Below are 23,109 nucleotides of genomic sequence, written 5' to 3' on the forward strand. Positions count from 1 at the left end.
CAAAGTATGAGTCAAGCTTCCTGCATCCTACATTTACCATAATGCAACTCAGACACTTACAACACACCACCTGTTTGCCTTCAAACCAAAGCTGAGATAACCTCTGATGACACCTCCGAAGCACAGGGATACATTATGCAACTATTGTCACAGGCTGAATAGCACTCCTCTTCACTATCACTAATAAAGTGATATTTATATTTAAAAATCAGTGGTACACTGATACTCCCTTTAGTGGGTTTTACACTATGTCTGTGTGTGTGCTTGTGTGACAGAAAACGGGTGGAACCAGGTGACTGTAAAATCACCCCACAACGCAGGAAATGTAATCTTTACTGCTGGCAACGTGTATGACCTGATGTTCAGTGGAGTGCAAAGGTACAAAGGTTTCACCCATATAACTCCCCAGGCTAAAAATGGAAGGATTACCAATATTATTATGATACAAATAATAATATGCAATACAAAAATAGAAATACAAATGCAAATGTAGTCAAATCAACTTTATTTAAAAAACAAACAAACACAATATTGTCCTTACAAAATAACAGAATTGGTCTGAATCCTGTCCTGAAGAAAATGGATTTTACAGTAGCATAAAACAATTCTGCATCTGTAACTATACATTCCTCACAGAGCACTTCCTCATCTGTATGAGAATTTCAATAAAGTAAAAAATCCTACTAAGAATGGCCAGTGGTGTCCGAATTTATAGTCATGTTCCCGATATTGGAAACTCAAGCAAATAGTGCAAAAACTTCAGCTGATCTGATTTAACAGCAGAGTGATCTTGAGTTTTCTAACAAGCAAACGTTTTTTATACCAACAATAGTTTCAGGATTTATTCAGGTAAAGCTAAATAAATTACATTTTGCAGCATATTTATTGAAGGCTGGATGCGATAAGCTTTTTTTGTCTGTCTTTTTATGTCATGTGAGAAGGAGTGATCTGGTACCTAAATATATGAGATAAATGTTTACTATTTATACAACACTGTGCAATATTTATGTTGTTACTCTACCAAATTTCAGATAAAAACTCACCCCCGCCCACACCCAAAACAAACCCATACCGCAACAAATATATACAAACACACACTGACAGCTCTGAGCACAAATATTCAGGTGAAGAAGAATATGTTTTTCATATTCATGTCACTTCCTTAAACCTCTACCATATGGGTTTTTTTAAAGAAATCTTAGAAAAAATTACTTCAATCTCTTTAAACCTGAGAAACACTCACGCTGAACAGCAGTTTACAGATGAGGCACGAAGTCATTGCTTTGAGTAAATGACACATAAGTCTTAAATCAGGTCAGTCAGGTTTGAGGTAATTAATAATATGCACTGAGATGATACATGATCCAAAATGTTTGTTTTTATAATCTTAATGTTGGGGGACAGTTGCTGTTACAATAAAAGTTGAATTCAGCAACATAATGGTTCCATCTAGACTTTTGTGTTTTCCCTGTAGTTACAAATCTTCATGCAAGGCTTTATGGCTGCGTTTGTCCAGCCAGGCCTGCAGCAGAGGAAGGTTGGTGTCCATCCAGCGGATGTTGTCCTCAATGGTCTCATAGGTCTGACGGATACACCTCATCTCTGAGCCCGTCTCCTCAGTCAGGGAGCCAAAGAAGCTTTTCACCTGAGTACAGATTAGGTAGATTCACAAACATATACAATATATAAGCTGATTTAAAAAAAAATCTGCTACTGAACAAGCTTAAAATCTAAAGCAAAGTTAATTTAATCACACAAATTTAGTTTCTTCAATCATTAAATGACAAATACAGTTGGAACATTTAGTGTTTAGCTAACTTATTGTTGAAAGTAGTCACAATGTTAAATACCACCAAAATGTTTATAGATAGACATAAATGCACAACTTGCTTACCTCATCCAACATCTCCCTAGTAGAATACTGGTTGGTCACTCCGTTTACCATGTATGATATGGTGCTGGAGCCTAAGTCAAATCTGCGGCATCGAAGCAAACATAGACACAATTCAAGTTCAGAATACACAACTCTGCTAATATTTCATAGAAAAAAACATAAACTCTCAGGCTCTACATAACGAGTTAGTAATAAAAGCTGACAAATTGGGTTTTTCAAAAGCTATCACTGACTTTTTTTTTTTAAACTTTTTTGAAGGATACCACAGGTCTTTCTTGTAACATTAAAAGCAAGGAAAGTTCCAAAACTTTTGTAAAAAAGGAGGAATGTATAGTATATGCTTGATGAGGTGGACTGACTTCTTGATCATGGTGTGCCAGTTGGCTCGGAGGAAATCCCAGCCCAGTTTGTAGCCACGGGGGTTTCTGCTGACAGTGACGACCACATCTGGGAGGTCCTGCGTTTTCATTATCTCACCGTGGAGGCTCTGCTCCATCATCCTGCAGACAGAAATAAGAGTACAGGGAAAGGCAAAGTGAAATACAAGGGAAAACAAGAGGAGAGGGGGTAATAAAATGATAGAAAGAGAAAGAATGTGATTATGAAATCGGTGGTGGAGATCAGAGAGGAGGGAGTTGGAGGTGTAATATAATGTACCCACCACTTGAGCTTGTCCTGTAGTGGGCTGAAGGCCATTGCAGACTTCATGCGGCTCTTTACAGACATTTGCAGTGAGGTACGGTATTTCTCAAACAGGAAGTCCCACCCCTCTGGTGTCCGAGCGCCAATCATAAATGCAGCAGTTGTGACGTCAACAGGGAGACTAAAAACAGGGAAGGCTTTAAGTTCACATACATACATGTACAAGTGCTTATAAATACTGAAGGTTCAGCTCTGACTACAGGAAGTATTTGTGAGGAAGACTCGTGAACGAATCTCTAAACTTTTGACGTGCTCTTTTAGGAGTTTGACCTCTGACCTCATGTTGCCGTCAGAGTCCTTCCACTTGCTAAAGAGCTGGGTGGCTTTGGTCACACAGGGAGCGTAGTTCCTGACAGTGCCGAACAGCAGCAGGTAGCTCCTCAGCACTCGTTCAGACACTGATCCAGAGTCAGTCCACTCCTGCCGATCAATGAGCCCTCGGAACAGATCCACAATGTAGTCCTGAGAAACATGCAGCAGGCCAGATATTGATCACTAGAAATTGATTTTATCTGATGGTTGGCTGTAAATTAAACATTTTAAGAAATAAGTTATGATGTTTTGTCTTTTAGACAGATAATTAATACTTTAATTAATACTAATATTTAATATGTTTCATTTTATCAGTCATTGAATACTTTCTTGTGCACAATCCATCTTTTTCAGGCTTTTTCAGTATTCAAGGAACCATGACATTGACTCAGTGTGCGTACAGCTTTTGACCTCTAGTAGCACTGTGGATATTTTAAAGAACAGGTCCCTGTTTTGTCTCATGTACATGCACATGGGTGACTCTATAAACATTCCTGCTGATCATGCTAATGCACCAGGAAACATAATAATGTGCCAACAAAGGCAGGAAAGAGGATGACATCAATACCTAAAAAAAAGCAAATGTTTATAAATGTAAACTTTTTGTTTCTTTACCATTAAGTGTCCTTCACGGGAGCTTGATGGAGACATTTCTTTGAAATTATAAATAAGTACAATCGGAGTCCATTACTTACCTTCTGTAAAGAGTGTTTGGATTTATCACATTCATCAACAAGCTTGAGTGTTTTAACTATGCATTTTATGGACTTACTGTACATAGAATTAGGGGTAATATACCAATGCTGACGATAATCATGATATTTTAAAATGAAATACTGATATTATGTGAATAATTTCCGGGGTGTTGGTTAGCTCAGTTGGTAGAGCAGCCGCCCCATGTACAAAGGCTCAGTCCTTGCCCAGGGTTTGAATCCGACCTGCGGCCCTTTGCTGCATGTCATTCCCCATCTATCTCTCTCTCCTCACATTCCTGTTACTATTCAGTTGTCTCTATCAAATAAAAGCTTGAAATGGCCCAAGATAATATTTTACGTTACTGCCAGCAGTTGACAGTAATGCACCTTAAAGCTAGTTTCCAATGTCATTCATTTGCCAAAAAAGAGACAAAACACACAAAGATTAATTTGACTGGTAGAATTTTCCCATATTTTTCTATAGATATGTAAGTAATATTTGCCCAATATAATTTGTCATGAATTCTGCCCTCACTAACCTTCATCTGGTTCTCCAGAGCAGCCATGTCTCTCTTTTCCATAAGTTTGTAGAGAGGTACGAGCTCTCCAAAGCCCTGAGTCACAGGCATGATCTCAGTCTCTCTGGACAGGTAGAGAGACAGCTCCAGAGCGGTGTCCAGCCTCACCTTCCCTATACTGCAACACACAACAGGCTTCAAATCAACACCATGCTGCATTTTTTTCCCTTTTGACCTCCCTTTTACATTTGGCTGAAAAAATACTAAGAGGCAACACTGAATTTTAAGATTAACAAGCCATCTTCAGTGGGAACAACAACAATTTTTACAAAAACTAGTTATTGTGAAACGCTGAACAAACAGCAGGTCCAGCTGTTATTATCTAATCTGTAAACATACCTGACCAATTGGAAGATGTTGTGGATGAGGCTGGCACGGTCGTTGCTGGTCAGAGCTGTGTGGTTGTATTGCAGCACTTTGATAATAGAGTTCCATCCCTCACCAGCATAGTGGACCATGTAGTATCCGCTCATATCCACATTGAACTTCACCCAGTCTACTGGCTCCGGCAGGTACAAGACATCTGCATGGAGGAGATGTAAAGGCAAGCTTTGACGTGAAGAGGAATTGAAATTTCACTTTAAATATTTGGAAATAAATTCAGCAATCTAAAAAAAACATCATTATACTGAGCTACACACTCACCGGTCTTTGACTTGAGCAGAAAGCGGTGGATGGTGTTGGAGGCGCTGGTCATGTAGGTCAGTGGAATCTGCCAGAGGAATCTGTAAACACAACACAAATAAATTTACAATACAAATGCAATTAAAAAAAGAAACAATAAATTATCATATTATTTAATATGACTATTTAGATAGTGAAGTGGCACCTTGGCATTAGAATATACTTTAAATGCAGGAAGAGGGACTTCTGTTCTGACTGACACTGTACACTTGTTATCTGTCATTAAAGCTCCTAATCTGATGTCTTACCCCTCAGTGAGGGAGGGGTCGTCTGTCTTCAGAAAGCGCTCCTGACTGAGCCTGACCTCGCGGCCTCTGACCTCCACAGTGACCAGTGGAAAGCCTTCCTGCAGCGTCCAGGTGTCCATGATGGCCCTAACATCCAATTCATCACCAGAGTACCATTTCTGAAAAGGTACACACACACATACACACACATCACAAATTTACATACATCATAAATAGTGTCAGTAGAGTAGTGGACTGAACAAATAATAAAAAACATACAGACGATCCAGACTGGCGTTTTCGCTTGGAGCAGAATTCTTTGTGTTTCATTCCTCCTTCCATGAGATCATCAGAGTTGCAGATCTGGTGAGGAAGACGTAGAAAACATTAGCAGACAATGATAACAGTAACAACACTGGCAGACACATCACACAGTCTCAAAAATGCCAGGTCCAAAATGATGTTCCTAAAACTATACTACTGATCCCTCACAATGACATAAGCAGGAAAATTAACTATTGCAAATTTGTCCTCTCAAAAAGATCTGTATGGCAAGATGAAGGTTTAAATCCTAATCAGAATCAGAAATACTTTAATAATCCCAGGGGGAAATTATTTACTGAGACAGGGTTAAGTAAGAAGGCAAGACCTTGCATCACTCCAATCATCATGCAGAGATTTCGTGGCCAAAATCATTACTTACAGGACTTGTCTGATTTAACTTATTGTTTTATTCATCAAAGCTGACTGACCGTCGACAAAACAAGCACTTTGTAGACAGAAAAAGAAAAGAACTTCTCTCATGCAAATGTGACACCAAACTCACATCAGTCAGGCTCTCCCACAGGTGGCTGTTGACAGTGTTTTGGTAGCTGTAGCGCTTGAGGTATCGGATGATGCCAATCTCAAAGGCCTCAGGAGTAAGGAAGTCCCGCAGCATATTCAGAATACATGCCCCCTAAATAAGACAACAAACACGCTGAAAATGAACTAATGACCAAATACAAAAATACTTTTATTATGATAAGTTTACTAATAACCCGAAACACCAAACAGTTGGTCCTCTGATTGAGACTGACCTTGTCATATGACACGTCATCAAACATCTCCTGGATCTGTGTGGGATTTTCCACGTCGGTGGAGACTGGGTGGGATGAGCTGAGGGAGTCCACCTCCATGGCCTCGAAACATTTCCCCAAGAAGAAGTCATCCTTGAAGAGACAGAAATAGAGAATGAATGAGAAAGAGAAACACTGTACCATGTGGCAGACTCTGATTGCTCATTCACATGTTCTAAGTTTCCTGTGCTCAGCTCTCACCACTTGCAGCTCTGGGTAGGTGATGTCGAGAGAAATATACTCCATGAACTTGGCGAAACCCTCATTGAGCCACAGGTCATTCCACCACTCCATTGTCACCAGGTTCCCAAACCACTGGACGAAAAAACAGCATTCAACATATAAATGCATCTTAAAGTTTAGTCCTGTTGAAACATCACTTAAGACTCTGCATTAGACACATCTGTAAACCCCTGCACATGCTAATGTTTAGCCTCAGCTTGCAGCATGAGACAGCGGTTTTCAACTTCATCCATCCACCCATCAAACTGAAGCAACAGCAAACAGACGCAGGCCAGCTACCTGATGCGCAAGCTCGTGGGCGATGACCTTGGTGAGACCCAGTTTGTCTGAAGCTGAGGACTTTTCAGGGTCAAAGAGGAGGCCAGTCTCCCTGTATGTGGTCAGACCCCAGTTCTCCATCGCTCCTGACTGGAAGTCAGGGATAGCAGCAAGGTCTGCAGGGAACAGCAAGCACATAAACACTATATATGGTACATTCATGTCACCTGCTGATCGAACTAAGTGTCTCCTCTTCTTTTTTAAATATATTAATTATTTCTATGCATATTGCTGTTTTTATGTCTCACAAACATTACAGGTTCCCTCTCAGATGAACCACTCTCTTTATGCTCTTTTTTAAAAATATGCGTGCCTTCCAAGAGTCTCTGTGTGCATTCAAGAGTGGACAAATGTTTTATCTAGGGCACAGTGCAGCCGCAGTCTTAAATTTAAATTTATATGCTGTTCAGTCAAAGTGACCTCACACCAAGCAGAAAGACATGAGATAAGATGTCATCCTGGATATCTACACACACAATTCACCTACCATACCACACAATTTCCACAGATGAACAGACACGAATCGTGACACTATTTACAATGATTAACAGTAGTAGAGGGGTTGTCATTTATGCTGATTCTTTTCTTAATCTATGTACAGCAAAAAAAGAAAAAAGAAAGAAAAGTACATTACAATAATAACTGAGTTAGTTACTAAATGCTACTAAAATAAATACAGCAGCTTCTGCTACTCAGTGGCTTAATAACATGGTAATAGCATGGATTTCCACTGACCCTGTTTGGGAAGCGGGTAAGGAATATCAAAATAGTCATCGTAGAAGTCCAACAGCTTGACGGCAGCATCCAGTGCAAAGGCTGTCTGGTCGATTTTCTCAGGTACGGCATAGACTGAAATCTGATAGGAAACACATTAAAGACAAAATATGTTCATCCACAATACAGTGTATACGACTTAAAAACAGGTGAAAGCAAAGTGACAAATATTTCTAACTACGCAGCTCTAGGTTGTTATGGAATTTTCTATCCTTAGGTTACACAAGGTCACGTGTGGGCCTTGAGGTCCTCGGCAGTATTAGTTGTTTGGCTTTGGTTCGGAACAGTAGGTGCCAGTCTATCTCAACACTGTGGTGGCCAGGGTCGAAGAGACCTATTGCTGCCTTCTTAGACATAATAGATAGCTTGCCATTGACGTTCCAATCTGCGTAAACAGACATCTGTGTCTCCAGACTAGAATATGCTGACAATAAACACCTACAAGGGTAAAGACATTCTCTTTGACTATTTCTGGGCGTATAGCATATTTGGTGTTATCTTGGGGTTTAAAGTCTATCCACCAGGATGAGTTGGGGCAGAATGTGAGACCGACTCAGGCACTTGTGATGTACTTTGAGAGTGTCTCTAATTCTCCTTGGCCAAGTGTCAATAAATAATACAGCATAAGACACCAGAGGCTCCTGAACACTTTCTTCCTTCCTGACCTCACCATTGACCTTTGACTTCAGCAATTTCTCCACAACATAGGTGAGAGACCTAAATGACAGTATGGCAGTATTTGTTGTCCCGCTCACCTTGACACCATGCTGTGTGGTCTTGCTCACAGACAGGAAGTCAGAAACAATGTAGGCCACTAGGTAAGTGCTCATCTTCACAGTGGTGTCGAAGTGATCCTCAAGCAGACCGCCTGGCAAGTCCACAGTTTTTACCTGAGATTAAAAATGAGAAACATAAAGGCAAGGCCAGCAATCAGTATGGTGAATTAGGACGAATTCCTCACTTGTACTTAAAACAAATTAAACTAATCTTGCTGCATGATTGTGTACCTTGGGCATGTTGGATATGGCTATGTGACGTGGCTCTCGTATCATCCGTATGGTGAAGTTGGCTTTGAAGGCCGGCTCATCAAAACAGGGGAAGGCTCCACGAGCAAAGGTGGCTTCAAACTGTGTGGATGCCAGAACCCTAATAATGTAAATAAATGATAGTGAATCAAAATTTTAAAATCAGGTTTATCGTTGCTATATTTGTAAAAAATATCAACAAATGAGATCGTCATCATCATCATTATTTGCCTCTGTCTCATACTTCTCATACTTGTTACTGTTGGTATTACTGTTTCTCAAACTTAAGATTGCATCACTTAAGATTACAGTATCCCATAATGCATAACATCCAATAAAAAGTGGCTCTTACCTGACCTCCCCACTCCGTGTGCGGTAGCTGCTTTTGTAGAAACCGTGGAAGCTGTCAGATAAGTTGGCAGCAAACTCCAGCTGAACTTCATACTTCCTACCTTTGGTCAGCACCGAGTCTGACAGCAGGGCGAGCTGATGGAAAGGAGGATACTCCAAAACACGGAGAGGCCTCACACCTTCAGGTGCGAGGAGCAGCACGTTGGATACCTGCAACTGCTTTGCATGAAGAACAATGGTGCTGGTGTCTTGGTGCACGTCCAGCTGGATACGAGCAACGCCGGTGAAGTCGAGGGTGGTCAGGTTGGGGTGGATGGTCAGGTCATAGTGGAGCGGGGAAACAGTTTTAGGAAGTCTCATGCGGTCCCAGGGGAATGGCTGACCATTGGTGGCTATGGGGACATCCTTGACTTTGCCTTGATTTGGTAGCTGAGCTCCTGATGAGGGAGAAAATGAAACGAACAACAGCAGCACAAGAGGAGCCACTAACATGGTGACGGTGAAAGCAGGAAACCCTCTCACCTGTAATACAAATGACATACACAAACATTGATATGTTTAGGAATAAGGCATTCCATTTTATACATTTTACATAATGAATTCATACATAAATATATATATACACACAATAACCAGGGCTGGCTTTTGTCCACTAGGCATTACATTTATTCCTTGTAGGTTAATATATATCTCATTCTTTGTAAAAACTGAACAGCTACACAGTAAAGAGGACAATGAAAACGCACAAACATGACAGGTGACACTTTCGATTTCACACACATGTCCATTCATTTATAGTATCCAATCCCTATCGAGACCATTCCATCAAAACCGTGGTTGTCATATCCTCTATTATCTTTTATTAAAAGCAGTCAGCTGTGTGCTATATGAATACGATCAGAAACGTACAACTCACCGCTTGGCTGGTTTTTAGCACGAAGTCTCCAAGAGTGAAAGTGAAACAGATGAAGAGTGCATGCTGGGAGAAAACAGAGGAAACGTCCCCTGCGTTAAATGTCATTTAGTTTATCATGAAACAGCTGCGGTGAATGTGGAGACTGTGGATTCAAGATAAAATGCATTTCATGTCTGCGGCTCAGCATGAGTCAGCATGAGTTAGCATGAGTTATGAAGACATGCAAACATTTTCACGACCACCAAATGTTGTGAAGTGACAACTGTATCTCTCCATGTGTATTGAAAGGAGCAAAATCAAGAGCGACATTTTGTTAAGGTAGGAAACTGTGAACACAGGAAGTCCCGTGTCGAGTTGTTGTGAGCTGCGGTGACACGTTTTCACCACTAGATGGAGACATTGTTTTGATTATTTCCTTTGGGTTCAGCGTCAAGACTTTAAAACATTTTGACTAAACTAACTCGCATGAATTGGATTGAGATAAAATAATCTGAACTAGGATTAGGGATTTATTGAGAATAAATAAATAAATAAATTAATTAATACATAAATAAATAAATAAATAAATAAATAAATAAATAAATAAATAAATAAATAAAAATACTCTCCTAAACTTCTAAACCCAACCTCGACCTTTTCTCATCGAGCAACAGCACATTGTGTATGAGTCACATAAACAACCATGAGCATATACACTTTAAATAAATAAAATATGTATTATTGAAACATTTATACAAATTTCCCCAGGCTTTAAAATGACTTTCTCCAAATCCTGAAGTTAAATAGTATAAAATTGGTAGGTTGTTTGAATAGAAGATACACGTAGATCATTTGAGAATCACATTTACATGGTTCCACTGATATCACACGGTTGAAAAAAATAATCTAATTTTGTATAGTTTACAAGAAATGTCATGCCACAGAAGAGTGTCAGCTCTAATGTAAATAATTGAAAGAACATAGAAAATAAAGTCTGAATAAATGACAACACAGCAAAGTATTAACATTGTTGTTACACTGATTTTATGTAGTGCTATAACATTTATATTAATTATAAAATGAAGTGAATGGACCTTTTTCACAGCAGCCATTTTGACACAACATAGTAGGGCTAATACTAATTAAGGCTCCGTTTAATTCAGGTCCACCAGAGTCAGGGTGCTGCTGTGATGCATGTTCATCCGTGTTGGAAAGGCTTTGCTGCAATAAATGGAAGGGAACCTTAATTAGTATCATTAGAAACACCTACCTTGACCCTATACTATTTCATGTCAATGGCTACTGTAAATAAAAAATAACATTTTGCTGTTTCCTTGTTCACAGAAGTCATCATCTAAATTCATTATGCATAGACAAATGTTAGGTCTTAGTTATGTTGCATAACTTATACGCTTATTTATATGTTTGTATTGTTAGATGTAAGTCAATCAACTGACTAATTTACTAACTATAATGCAATGAAAACAATAATACTGAATACAGGAATATACATGAATCCAGTTTAATGTATTTAAGTTAGCTTTGATAAAACATGTCAAGTCAGAAATCAACTTTCATAATCATATTCTCACTTTAGAAACTGGCAGTGATCTAAAGTCTAAAAACAAAATAAACAAGGTGCTACTGAATAACACTTAAAACCCAAATATTCATTCCACACTCACACAGTGTTAACAAAATAAATTGATGAAAATAAATGGATTTACACACCTCTCACACACACACACACAAAGGGATAAAGTCCATCCCCTCTGCAAACATTAATGGGTAAACTTTACAATAGCCACATCTCTTACTTATGGGAGGTCACTTCAGCAGCTGCACTGGTGTTGCAGTGATCATTCAGAAATCAGACGCAAGGATTTTCTCCTACATAAGCCTGGATTTTTAAGCAACACCAACACATTCCTGACCTTTAGAGAAAGCTCAGATTGAGGTCCAAAGAGAAGGTGAACTGATTGTTTGAGAACCAGGGAGGAAAATGATAAAACAGGTGTTGATTTCGATTGTGTTTGGTGCTGCTGTACTGACCGTAGGTATTCTAATCGGTCACTTTGGTATCACAAAGAGTGGCAGCTCGGCCCCATCCTGGGTAAAGGATGTGGCGAAAGATGTGGACGAGGACTTCGTTGAGAAATTCATGTCAACTGTGGACAACATCCAGATTCAGGAGAACCTAAGGTGATTTAATGAATGATGAAATGCAGATTTGTTGGTCACTCAATTAGGTTTTTCTTTTTGTTTATTTATTGAAGTGATAGAAAATGTGAGTAAGCAGCTTCTGTATTTGAGTTTCACATTGTAAAGTGTCTAAATGCACTGAAGGGTATTTAGCATTCCTATGAGGTCCAATGGGAATTGCCCTTATTATAGACTTTTTAGAGTTTTTATATAATGGCCAACACATAATCAAGCTATTCTTAATCTGTATCTTCCTTCACAGGGAGTTAACAAAAGTGCCCCATATGGCCACCACAGCTGGAGACGAGGAGACAGTGAACTTGATGCTAAAGAGATGGCAAGACCCCTCAACCGGCCTGGACCAGGCATGGAGAGAGGAGTACCTAGTCCACCTGTCTTTCCCTGACCCTAAGAATCCCAACAAGGTCACTGTAGGTGAGTCAACAAGTTGCTGAATGTGAACATGGAGAGAGTTATACCATACCTCTCTGTTGTGGAGAAATTGCTGAAGTCAGAGGTCAATGGTGAGGTCAGGAGGGAAGAAAGTGTTCAGGAGCCTCTGATGTCTTATGCTGTATTAGTACATCCTAAATGCCTGAGTCGGTCTCGAAGTTGTGATGGTGGATAAACTTTAAACCCAAAGATCACACCCCAAATATTACACGCCCCGGAATTAGTCAAAGAGAATGTCTTTACCCATGGAGGTGTTATTGTGAGCATATTCTAGTCTGGGGACACAGATGTCTGTTTACGCAGATTGGAACGTCAACGGCAATCTATCTATTATGACTAGGAAGGCAGCAATAGGTCTCTTCGACCCTGGCCACCACAGTCTTGAGATATGGTGGCACCTAGTCAAAGACAAACAATTAATATTGCCGAGGACCACAAGGCCCACACGTGACCATGTGTAACCTAAGGATAGATAACACTTTCCATTCAGTATGTTTTTGGTTCGTTATCGTTTTACTATAGTTTAAGAAAGTTCAGGGCACTAGAGCGTAATTAACAGGCAGCAGGTCTAATACAACATTACAATGAGATAAGATGAGATAAGGAGGAATGAGTCAACTGTATTGACTTCATGTGTTGCACTGTATGATTTACTAAGCTGTTGTAAAACTGGATTCAGTTTATCTGTAACATATTCATGATGATCCCAATGAAGGCAAAGTCCTCAAGCTACACATAAATAATCACATTTAGCAAATATTTTCCATCATGTTGCATCTATTTACATTTCATGCTCCACAGTCCACAGCTGTTATGCCTGTCACCTGATGACTTTCACTTCACTCAGTGATAGCAGACCAGTAACAATGAATTATTCCTTTCAGTGAGCCCCTCTGATACTGTGCTGCATACTGCCAGAGAAAAAGAGAAGCGCTATACACCAGACCAAGATGATCCTGAGGTGGTTCAGCCATACGCTGCATACTCCCCTCCTGGACACCCAGAGGTAAAACACTGCATTCGGACATATCTGAAATTCTGTTTAAAGCTACTGTTATGTACGTCAGTGTGTCATCTAAAGCAGCTGCTTTGGCACTATTAACGCAGTTATGGCCTGGCATTCAGCAGGATTAAATAAAAAACATAAAATTGTGAATCATGAAAACACCTACTGTATATAACAGACAATTTTACTTTCAAATACTCCAAGAGGTTGTAATTTATTGCATTTAGGCTGATACAGCAGCCTCCTACAATGAACATATCTAATAGGATGAAAAGTGCAGTCCTAGTATGGGCCCATGTTACACGGGCGGGCGCACACAATTTAGTTGACCACTTTGTGTCAAAACCAAATAGAGACCAGTACCATACAGTCACATCCCATATTTTATTGCTCAGATACAGTACATAGATGGACAGATATGGGACAAATAAAAAGAAAGATCGAACATGCTGTTTAAATAAAGCATACAGTATTTCCAGGAAGTCATTTACTGAAACTATAAAAAAATCACATGATTGTCCCATCCCCCATCTCACACAGCACAAGCTTACCTGTTGTAACCTTTGAGGCCAACACATCTTCTGACAGAAGACAGATAAGGAACATTTCTAAGTCACTATAGGTTTATAGGAATATTTTATTAGTCATGACATTATATTTTATTACATGAAGATTTTATGAGAATTTAAGACCTTCAAAAAGCTCCTGCCACTTAGATTTAAGGAGGGCTAAACCTATGGTAACAGCTAGATGCTGCAGCCAGTAGCTCCTTCAAATTCCCTTGTTTTTGTTATAAGCCTGGGCTGCTTCTGGCTTATGCCTTGTCTGGACGAAATGGAACTGTGCCCACATCTTTACAGCACGGGTTCCCTCCCCACGGCCACCCTCACTGTTTCTCAGAACTGAGTACTGTAATTTGGTTCCATCTGTTATTTACATCCAGTAATATTCTTTCAAATTCATTAATTAAATTCAGCCACTTTTAACCATCAGTCAAAGTCCAGCCCTGTGTAACGTGAAGGGACATTGGACATTCATTTCAACTTTGTCTTGTGTAATGTTAAATACATTACCCTGACCATGGTCTTTCTTTCTTTCTAGTCAAATATAATTGGCAAATTATTGATAAAGGAGATAACATTACAGGTTATGGTGTCTGAGTTCATAAAATAACAAAAGCCCATCAGTTAAGAGTGGCTTACGATGGTTGAGGAATTATTACTATCTGTGAACATCTATAAAAGGGGAGGAGGAGGCCATAATGAGGGTTAAGACTAGAGCCTGTAAAAAGGTTTCTCACCATGGCAGTGTGATGATTTTGGAAAGACTTGTTAGAGTTTTCATGAATTCATTTTCTTATAAAAAAACAAACAAAAAAACAATAAAATGCACAAAAGGCATTGACATTGTTGCACTGGGTTACTTCCCGAGTTGCTGTTGATGACACAGAGTTTACTTCTCTGATGGTTTTAGGGGAAACTGGTGTATGCCAACCAGGGAAAACCAAGCGACTACCGAAAGCTGAACGAGACCATGGACCTCAGGGGAACCATCGCGATCACCAGATATGGTGGAGCAGGGAGAGCTGCTAAAGTGAGTTGCACTTTGTGCTAATTAGTGAGTAACTTACTATACTGTTTGTGTTCGGTTGTGCTTTAAAGATAAGCAGAAAACAATCTGGCAAGGTTACACAAAACGTCCGTGCCAAAAGTGTCACTGTCAGCTTTTAGTGCTCTGACAAGTGAAACAATAAAATCAGTCACTCTTTAAACAACACCTTTAGTGGTGGAGGACAAGCACGTTACAGTGTTATCAGCTTACAATTTGTTCGCTCTGTAAGAACTTATATCAACTGAAGAAACAGGAAACAAAGATAAAACTTAAACTAATTCTCATTATATCAACAGAATTCAAGTTTCTATTTTTCTATTTTTCTATTTAACCTGTAATATTATAGTTTCTTAATGACACTTGAAATAGATATCTTATGCATGTTTATTGACTTAGTGACATTTTATAGTGCACAAACCACTGGTCAGCACCATGTAGAATGTATTCACAGTTTGAAACACACTGAATATCAGCAGCAATCTATTTTTTTAGCCAGCATAAACCCAGATGAGTCAGTTCATCTATTCATTTATTATAAGTATACTGCTTATTGCATTTTCTCTATGCAATCCATAGTGTTGTTGCCAGCCTTTATTGGTCATCGGTACAAAATATGGTTGTACTGCCAGGTAAAAATGGCTAATCAATAAGTTATGTAAACAAAATGCCATATGTGTTTTATCCAGGCCATCAATGCAGCACCCTACGGTGTCATTGGTGTGCTTGTCTACACAGAGCCTTTGGACATCAATGATGGCCTCATGTCAGACGTCAATGAGACGTATCCTCATTCCTGGTACTTACCGCCCTCTGGTGTGGAGAGAGGTTCCTTCAACACTCACTATGGAGACATGCGCACACCCTACCTGGCTGCTAAAGGTAAGCAGTGACTTGTGTAAAATTAGTACATACTAATACTATCTGCAAGGGGACATTTACAACAACATCAGATTTAAACATACATATGAAGATAAAGCTTTTAATTATTTAATTTTAATATTTTACTCCAGAGATTCTTCAGAATTATTATTTTCTTTCAGATGAAACTTACAGGATTCCTGTTGAGGACATTACAGGTATCCCTCCTATTCCAATTCAACCAATCGGATTTGAGGACGCCTACATACTAATCTGGTTTGTGAAGAGACAAATCTGCTTCAGTAATTAATACATCCCAACATTGTTGTTTATGAACTAATTGTAACTTGCTTTTCCATCATGCATTTCAGTGCGTTAGGTGGAGAAGCGGCTCCAAGTGTATGGCAGGGAGCATTCAACTGTACCTACAACTTTGGTGGCCCGGGGTTCAGAAATACATCTGCTTTCAACAACAGGTAGTCAACTAACATCAAACCATCCTTTTTACTTTATATATTATTTTACAGCATATGCAGAATATATACAGTAGTAGTTCTCCTTTTTATTAAACCTCATTTTAGCTAAGGAGTCAGCTCAATTTCCTTTTTAAAGTTCACATCTGGATCAATCGTTAAGTGTTTTCTTTTACAAAAGGCAGAGCTTTTGTTTTTAGCTTGTTTCCAAAGGTAGCTTGAACAGGAGCTGTGGATGCAGGTCAGAGACACCGGATCTCTGAATGTCTCTGAACACATATGGAAGTTCAGGAAACAGTTTTCTTAGATTTGTCAATTATCCTTTAACAGCAAGACTCACCAAATCCATGAAGCTTTGACTTGCAGATTATGACAAGCCTTCACCCTGTAATGGTGTAAATAATTAACAGCTCAATCAGATGTTCTTTGTGGTTTATGAATATATCTTACAATAACTTTCATGAAGTGTCTTCAAATTGTTACTTGTAAAAAACAATTTCTATTTCAGTCAAAAAACAACATACAGGCACAAGCCAAAAAATAGGAAGCTTTCTCTAATCATAACATTGAAGGACCTGTCAGACAGACAGGACATTAACCAATCCAGGACCATATCATTGGTACCATCATAGTTATAATACAGACCTATAATGCTGGCAAGACGTAAGTCACTGGTGAACTTAATCTTGACCTTGACCCTTGATCCTCTTTTCCAGTGATGTGAGACTGGACATCTTCAACAATAACGTGTTGAAGAACTCCTCCAATGTGATGGGAATTATTAGAGGAAGTGTTGAGCCAGGTGAGACTGAAGACTATATCCAAATATGCCAGTAGATTGCATCTGTTTTCATCTTGTGATTACTCTACAGCTGCTTTGTGCTCTGTGTGTTTATGTCTACAGACAGGTATGTGATCTATGGGAACCATAGGGACAGTTGGGTTCATGGTGCCATCGACCCGAGCAGTGGGACGTCTGTCATGCTGGAAATTACCAGAGTGCTGGGCCAGATGGTCAAGCAGGGTGAGGATATTAATAGCTGAAAAAACAACTAATTGTTTTGTTCATAGAGCTGAATAAAGAGTAAATCTCTGTTCCTCTCTGTGGCAGGCCTTTGGAGGCCTCGCAGGTCCATTATTTTTGGAAGCTGGGGAGCGGAGGAGTTCGGCCTTATTGGGTCCGCAGAATACACAGAGGTGATTTGTAATGAATTCACAAGATTAGACATCACACTGAGCAATATGTAAATGTAATTCTAAACTGATTTTAAAGCAATGAAGAACAGTCTATCTTTACAAAGAAATAGGCGAATTAAGGAATAAAACATGAACAGTACTTCATTGTGACAATGTTAGTACTTGTAAATAGATGGATAACAAATATCAGTAATTCTTTGCTGAGATGACTACTCTTCTCTTCTTGTGCTATACTAAATGTACCATTACTCCATAATTTGAAAGTACTCTTTGAAGTATATTTAGTCTCACTTAAAGTACTGATTGTATACATACAGTGACAAACATGACCTTGAGCTTGTCTTTTCACCAGCAATACTTTGCCAAGCTCAGTGAACGAACCATTGCTTACATCAACGTGGATATAGCTGTCTTTGGTAAGAAGCTTCACTTGAAAATGAAAATATTTAATGCCTTAAAATAGTCTCGGCCTAGTCTAGGTTTACTGGACAGATGCAGCCATTGTAGTCGCAGAAATACTATGTAACACTTAGAAATGTATGTTTGGGGAGTAAGATTATTTATTGAATAGTGGAGAAGGGGTAGGTTTAAATAAGCATATGCTTCATCCTACTCCTTTTCGGACATGTTGGGTTCACATTATTACTTTTTCTATTGACTATTGTTATTGTTGTTTTGACCATTTTTCATTCGATTTGTTTGTTTTTCATGTCAGATAGATACTTTATTGATCCCTAAAAAAAAAATTCAGTTAGGGCTGCCAGCCAATTGCTCGTGCCAACCATGTTTTAAGAAAAGAAAAAAGTGTAGTTACAGGCAAAGACAATCACAAACACATACGACATTATACAGTGGATTAGTTTACATGAGGTATCTATCTATCTATCTTCTCTAAACTACTTAGATGAACTATAAACATTTGAAAATATACATTTTTGCAGATTTTTTGTTTTTTTCAGGGTTTTTTTCGTAAGAATGTTTCTGAAACTGTCTTGTTGACAGATGTGATTTATTTTGTGATACATAATGTTAAATATGTGAATTCTTACAATGGTTTTCACAGCAGGTTGTGTTCAGTGACTGCATGTCTTGTGCCTTGGAAATGGAGGCTATGTAAATGTGATGCTAATCCAAAACACTCGCTCCTCAGCAAACGCCACTCTTAGAGCTTCAGGGATGCCATCAGTACAAAACGTCATCTTCAAAGCCACAAAACAGGTGAAGTCTTTAAAATGAACTCGTGTCGGTTGATGTTTGTTTTTTTATTTTTATTTTTTACAACATTTTAACTTGAACATAAATACTGTCCACACAAGAACCTATCACATGGGTTTGTTCTCTAGGTCAAAGCAGCTGGGCTGGACACATCTGTGTACGACAACTGGATCCAATATTTCAACAGGACGAGCCCAGCACATGGAATCATTCCCAGGTAATGAACTACAGTTACACCATTCTTTCCCACATCTTGCATTGCATACTGGGAGAAGAGTTATCTAGCTTTTTATTCCAAATTCCCCATCTCTGTTGGAGGGTTTGAAAAACTGATTGTATGTTTGCCCATCACTGTTCTTAACCAAAAAACTTAGTCCAAAATCTGTAGTTCAAGAGGCTTGTCATTGGACATTTGAAACAGTCGGGTTGTGTTAAAATGCTGGATCAGATGGCCTATAAAGGAAGAGTATCTAAATGGATTTATACTGTGTGTAGCTTAAAAAGTGCATATATGCACAGCAACACAGTAGTTACAATATTACATTTGTTACATTGTTGCTAATTGACATTTACATTTTACATTTATTATTATATTGCTTTAGTAGAATATGTGGTCATGACAGTTTGACAGTTCAATGCATGTGAGATGTGTGGCAATTTACATCATCAACGTTCTGGTTTCCTGTCTTCCCTTGACAGGGTGGGATACCTGACAGGAGCAGGGAGTGATTATGCTGCCTTTGTCCATTACCTGGGAATTACTTCCATGGACATTTCATACACATACGACAGGGTATGAAAGAACTTGCAATATATTGTCTGATGACGGTTTGAGTGCTGTATGTAGGATGTAGAAATCTTGATATTCTCATAATATTCTCTTCATTGGGTCCAAGACACATTCCTCCTCCCATTCCTCCATGCCAGTTGGATCTTAAATTTGTTCCACTTTGCTGTCTTTCTGCACTGTTTACTTTCAAGCTGTCTCATTTTAGCTCTTGTTTGAAATTAGCTGTCACCAGAGAAACATTTGTCATTTCAGTGTGTGCATGTGCGCTGAACTCATCAGCCCTGTAACTCCTATAATATTGATTTTTTTCTTCATACAGAGTAAAACAAATGCTCGGATTTACCCTGCATACCACACAGCATATGACACCTTTGACTATGCCTCAAAGTTCATTGATCCTGGTAAGCAATGATGTGTCTCACATATTGGATTCTTCTTGTACTGTACTTCTTGTCAATGGTTAAAAAACAAACAAAAAAACCAATCCTGCTACTTTTCCTGTCACGATACAGCAGAATATACATTATTTTATGCTATACCATTGGAAAATGTAGTATATTTGAACAAAATTACTTAAGTTGTATTCAAATTTGCATCATTTGTTGTCAAATTTGGCAACTAAAAAGATGGCAAAACATTTACCTAACAATTTCACATGTATATAACATCTCATTCTACTACTTCCTCCTCTCAGGGTTCGTCAGTCACCAGGCCATTGCCAGGACAGCGGGAAATGTTCTGATTCGGTTGGCTGACAGTCTGGTGTTGCCATTAAACTGCAGTGACTACGCTGAGAGTCTGGAGGACTACCTCAAAACAGCAGTGCAGCTATATCAGGATAAACTGCAAACTCAGAAGATCTCCATGGGTAAGTGAGGGACAGTTGTTATATTATTGATGCAGGGTAACACTGCAGTACATAACACACACTAAGAGAAATATTATGCAGGTAAATGTATTTTATCCATGTTTTATATTTAAGTTAATTCTGTGTCTCAAATGGGGCACTCAGTGTTATGTGATTGTGGTTATTACTTGGATGTTTCCGTCTTGTGCCAAGGCAGCTGGAATAATCACTCGACTTACTGCATTACTTCTAATTGTTGGACCTAAGATTGATGATATCTCTGACTGGAACCTACATTAACCAAAATTCTCTTTGTAGCAGGAAAAAAAACCCAAAGACCTAAGTGCTAAAAAACTGTCTTGAGGCTGCACTTAAGTACAGAACAAACAAGAGAAGGAGCATCTGTTTCTCCTACTAGCAGTCACAGAGGAATAGAGAGGGTGAAATATTTGCAGGGAGGCTACACAGTTGATCTGTGTCTTGTTTCAGAACCACTGAAACGTGCAGTAGCCAACTTTCGCAGTGCAGCTACCCATTTGGACCAAGTTATTCTGACTTCAGACCTGGTGAATGAAACGTAAGAGCACACACACATTTATGCACAGACATGTTGTTTTCTCGTTTGCTGTCCACATAGAAAATAATGTTAGTCACTCCCTCTCTCCATCTCTCCTCTTTTAGACCAATGAAAATCAGAAGGATCAACGATCAGCTCATGCTGCTGGACCGAGCTTTCTTGGACCCTCTGGCCTTCCCAGATAAATATGCATACAGGTAAGATAATGATTTGCCACTGTCAAAATAAAATTCTAAGGGCATGCAAAGAGAGTAGGAGGATTTGGGGTTGTGCCAGTGTCAACTTCCTGACCATTACTTTGGTCCAAACTCTGACTATTGGATGAATTGCCATGAAGTTCTGTACAGACATTCATTGTTCCCAGATGGCAAATTTGGTTTATACCCAAATATAGTACCTGCATAAACTAGTGACATTTTCATTTGCCTCAGCTGTACGGTGTCATACTGCATTGCACAAAGTTTCCAGAGCTCAGTTTCTTTTCTGTTAAAAAAGTTTTATCCTATTGCTTCTTCTGTGACTCAGTCTCACAGTCCTCTTCTAACTACTTTAGCCACAGTCTCTTGGTAAGAGATTATCTGCATCATTGTGTCTTAGCACATCTTTATTAATTGTTTAACTGCTACTACTAGTCTTATATCATTTTTTATTTCCCTGCATGATACACAGGCATGTTATCTGGGCTTCAAGTAGTGCAGGCAGGCAAACCTTCCCAGGTCTGGCTGATGCCTACGCCAATGCTGAGTTAACAGGTCAGCCCAGGGACTGGGACAAAGTGCACTACCACCTGTCAGTTCTGAGCCAGGCCATCGAGGGTGCCGCCAACACACTGGTTGACGTCATATAAACGAGGTGGAGGAAGGAGAGAGGAACTACATTCACACAGGGACTTTTTTTTTTAAATAGACAGAGACCTACAACCAATGAGCACTGATCTGTTGGGCCATGATGGGACTATTTATAGATAATATTAAGTGAGATGATTTAGAAATCAATGAACAGAGGCTGTCACCAAACAGTAACACAAGTTATGTTTTCTATCTTTGCCACGTGATTAAAATATTTAAATATGATGAATCAGAAATTCTCTTCATTAAAGATTGACCACAACACTTTTATCTTATTAAAACGCTGTATTTGTTTACTTTAGACAATCAATGACCAGGTCTTGGTGAGGTTTGTATCTCATCAGCTGCTGAATAGTTGAATCTCTTAATCAAAACTGATGACAGGATAGCTGAATATCTCCAACTGAATGTTGACATATACAACTGTAAAATTATGTTATGTTATGATGTATATCAGTATTTAACTGTAAACTAATTTGTGTTTTTTCGTATATAAAGACAAACACTGCAGAGTCATTGCAGCAGAATGGTGCAAAATAAATATAGTGGGTTTATGTTAATGGATCACGTTTGATTGCATACACAGGGTTTGTCGTATTAGGATGAATACCTATGAGCAACATAGCTGTCAAGGATATTAGGCCATCAGGACTTTGATATGTACAGTAAGGTGTCACTGGAGGTGTAAAAAAAAACACCTGCACCTCGTTCAAAACCTGCGTTTACATTATAGGCCTCCACTGCAACCCAACCTCTTTTAGCCTGCTGTGGCCTGGACTGGATGTGGAGCTGCAATACTGGCTCCAGCCACCAGGGGTCAGAAAATGCTTTGAGACAGCCCTATGGAGCAAATCAGCATTTGGGATTAGTGTTGAGGAAGTGTTGCTGCCACAAAAGCTGAACAGCAAAAGTGTCCACGAATCTGTCCTCTGGAATGGTGATTAAATTCACACATCGAACTTATGATTATGCTGACAATAGTGCTGTCAACCAAGTTAATAGTAAGTATAAAGAAGACATTTGAAGAAAAAGAAAAAAAGCTACAGAGGGAAAAACACTTCTCAACTTTCTTTCCTGCTCTAGCTCTCCTGTAAACACAAGTCTCTCAGGGACTGCTGGTTTTATCCAGACCCCTCCCCTCTGGTTAAAGCTTGCAGTGTTAGTCACACACCCATCCGATCTGTTCAAGCTGCTGAAGAAACACAACTGGAAGGGT

The 23,109-nt window shown here is 39.2% G+C and overlaps 2 protein-coding genes across 5 annotated transcripts; one reads left to right on the forward strand and one right to left on the reverse strand.

The window, feature by feature from the left end:
• Positions 1-488: 488 nt before the first annotated feature.
• On the reverse strand, positions 489-10,065 carry erap1b (endoplasmic reticulum aminopeptidase 1b). 2 transcript variants are annotated; one of them, XM_019263744.2, is made up of 19 exons: positions 9,838-10,065; positions 8,923-9,443; positions 8,553-8,691; positions 8,301-8,435; positions 7,507-7,627; positions 6,733-6,887; positions 6,412-6,525; positions 6,172-6,303; positions 5,919-6,050; positions 5,372-5,455; positions 5,114-5,271; positions 4,827-4,906; positions 4,521-4,704; positions 4,143-4,299; positions 2,874-3,058; positions 2,556-2,717; positions 2,254-2,394; positions 1,895-1,976; positions 489-1,645 (listed from the first exon to the last, which is right to left on the reverse strand). In XM_019263744.2, exons 1-19 carry the CDS (start codon positions 9,940-9,942, stop codon positions 1,475-1,477), a joined length of 2,958 nt encoding a protein of 985 aa, XP_019119289.2. In that variant the 5' UTR covers positions 9,943-10,065; the 3' UTR covers positions 489-1,474. The 2 variants fall into 2 exon arrangements, with proteins under 2 accessions (XP_019119289.2, XP_019119290.2); XM_019263745.2 differs by lacking the exon at positions 9,838-10,065 and adding an exon at positions 9,668-9,688.
• A 3-nt stretch (positions 10,066-10,068) lies between these two features.
• On the forward strand, positions 10,069-22,118 carry naaladl1 (N-acetylated alpha-linked acidic dipeptidase like 1). Of its 3 annotated transcripts, none has more exons than XM_019263747.2 (20): positions 10,069-10,155; positions 11,906-12,018; positions 12,281-12,453; positions 13,356-13,477; positions 14,951-15,070; positions 15,775-15,967; positions 16,129-16,222; positions 16,318-16,422; positions 17,136-17,221; positions 17,324-17,443; positions 17,531-17,616; positions 17,969-18,032; positions 18,767-18,834; positions 18,960-19,048; positions 19,531-19,624; positions 19,941-20,022; positions 20,316-20,489; positions 20,958-21,045; positions 21,150-21,242; positions 21,715-22,118. In XM_019263747.2, exons 2-20 carry the CDS (start codon positions 11,978-11,980, stop codon positions 21,890-21,892), a joined length of 2,070 nt encoding a protein of 689 aa, XP_019119292.2. In that variant the 5' UTR covers positions 10,069-10,155; positions 11,906-11,977; the 3' UTR covers positions 21,893-22,118. The 3 variants fall into 3 exon arrangements, with proteins under 3 accessions (XP_019119292.2, XP_027133796.1, XP_010741084.3); XM_027277995.1 differs by having other exon boundaries at positions 10,076-10,155; positions 11,874-12,018; XM_010742782.3 differs by lacking the exon at positions 10,069-10,155 and having other exon boundaries at positions 11,662-12,018.
• Positions 22,119-23,109: the final 991 nt, after the last annotated feature.

The sequence above is a fragment of the Larimichthys crocea genome, chromosome III, assembly GCF_000972845.2.
Source record: "Larimichthys crocea isolate SSNF chromosome III, L_crocea_2.0, whole genome shotgun sequence".
Lineage (NCBI taxonomy): Eukaryota > Metazoa > Chordata > Actinopteri > Sciaenidae > Larimichthys > Larimichthys crocea.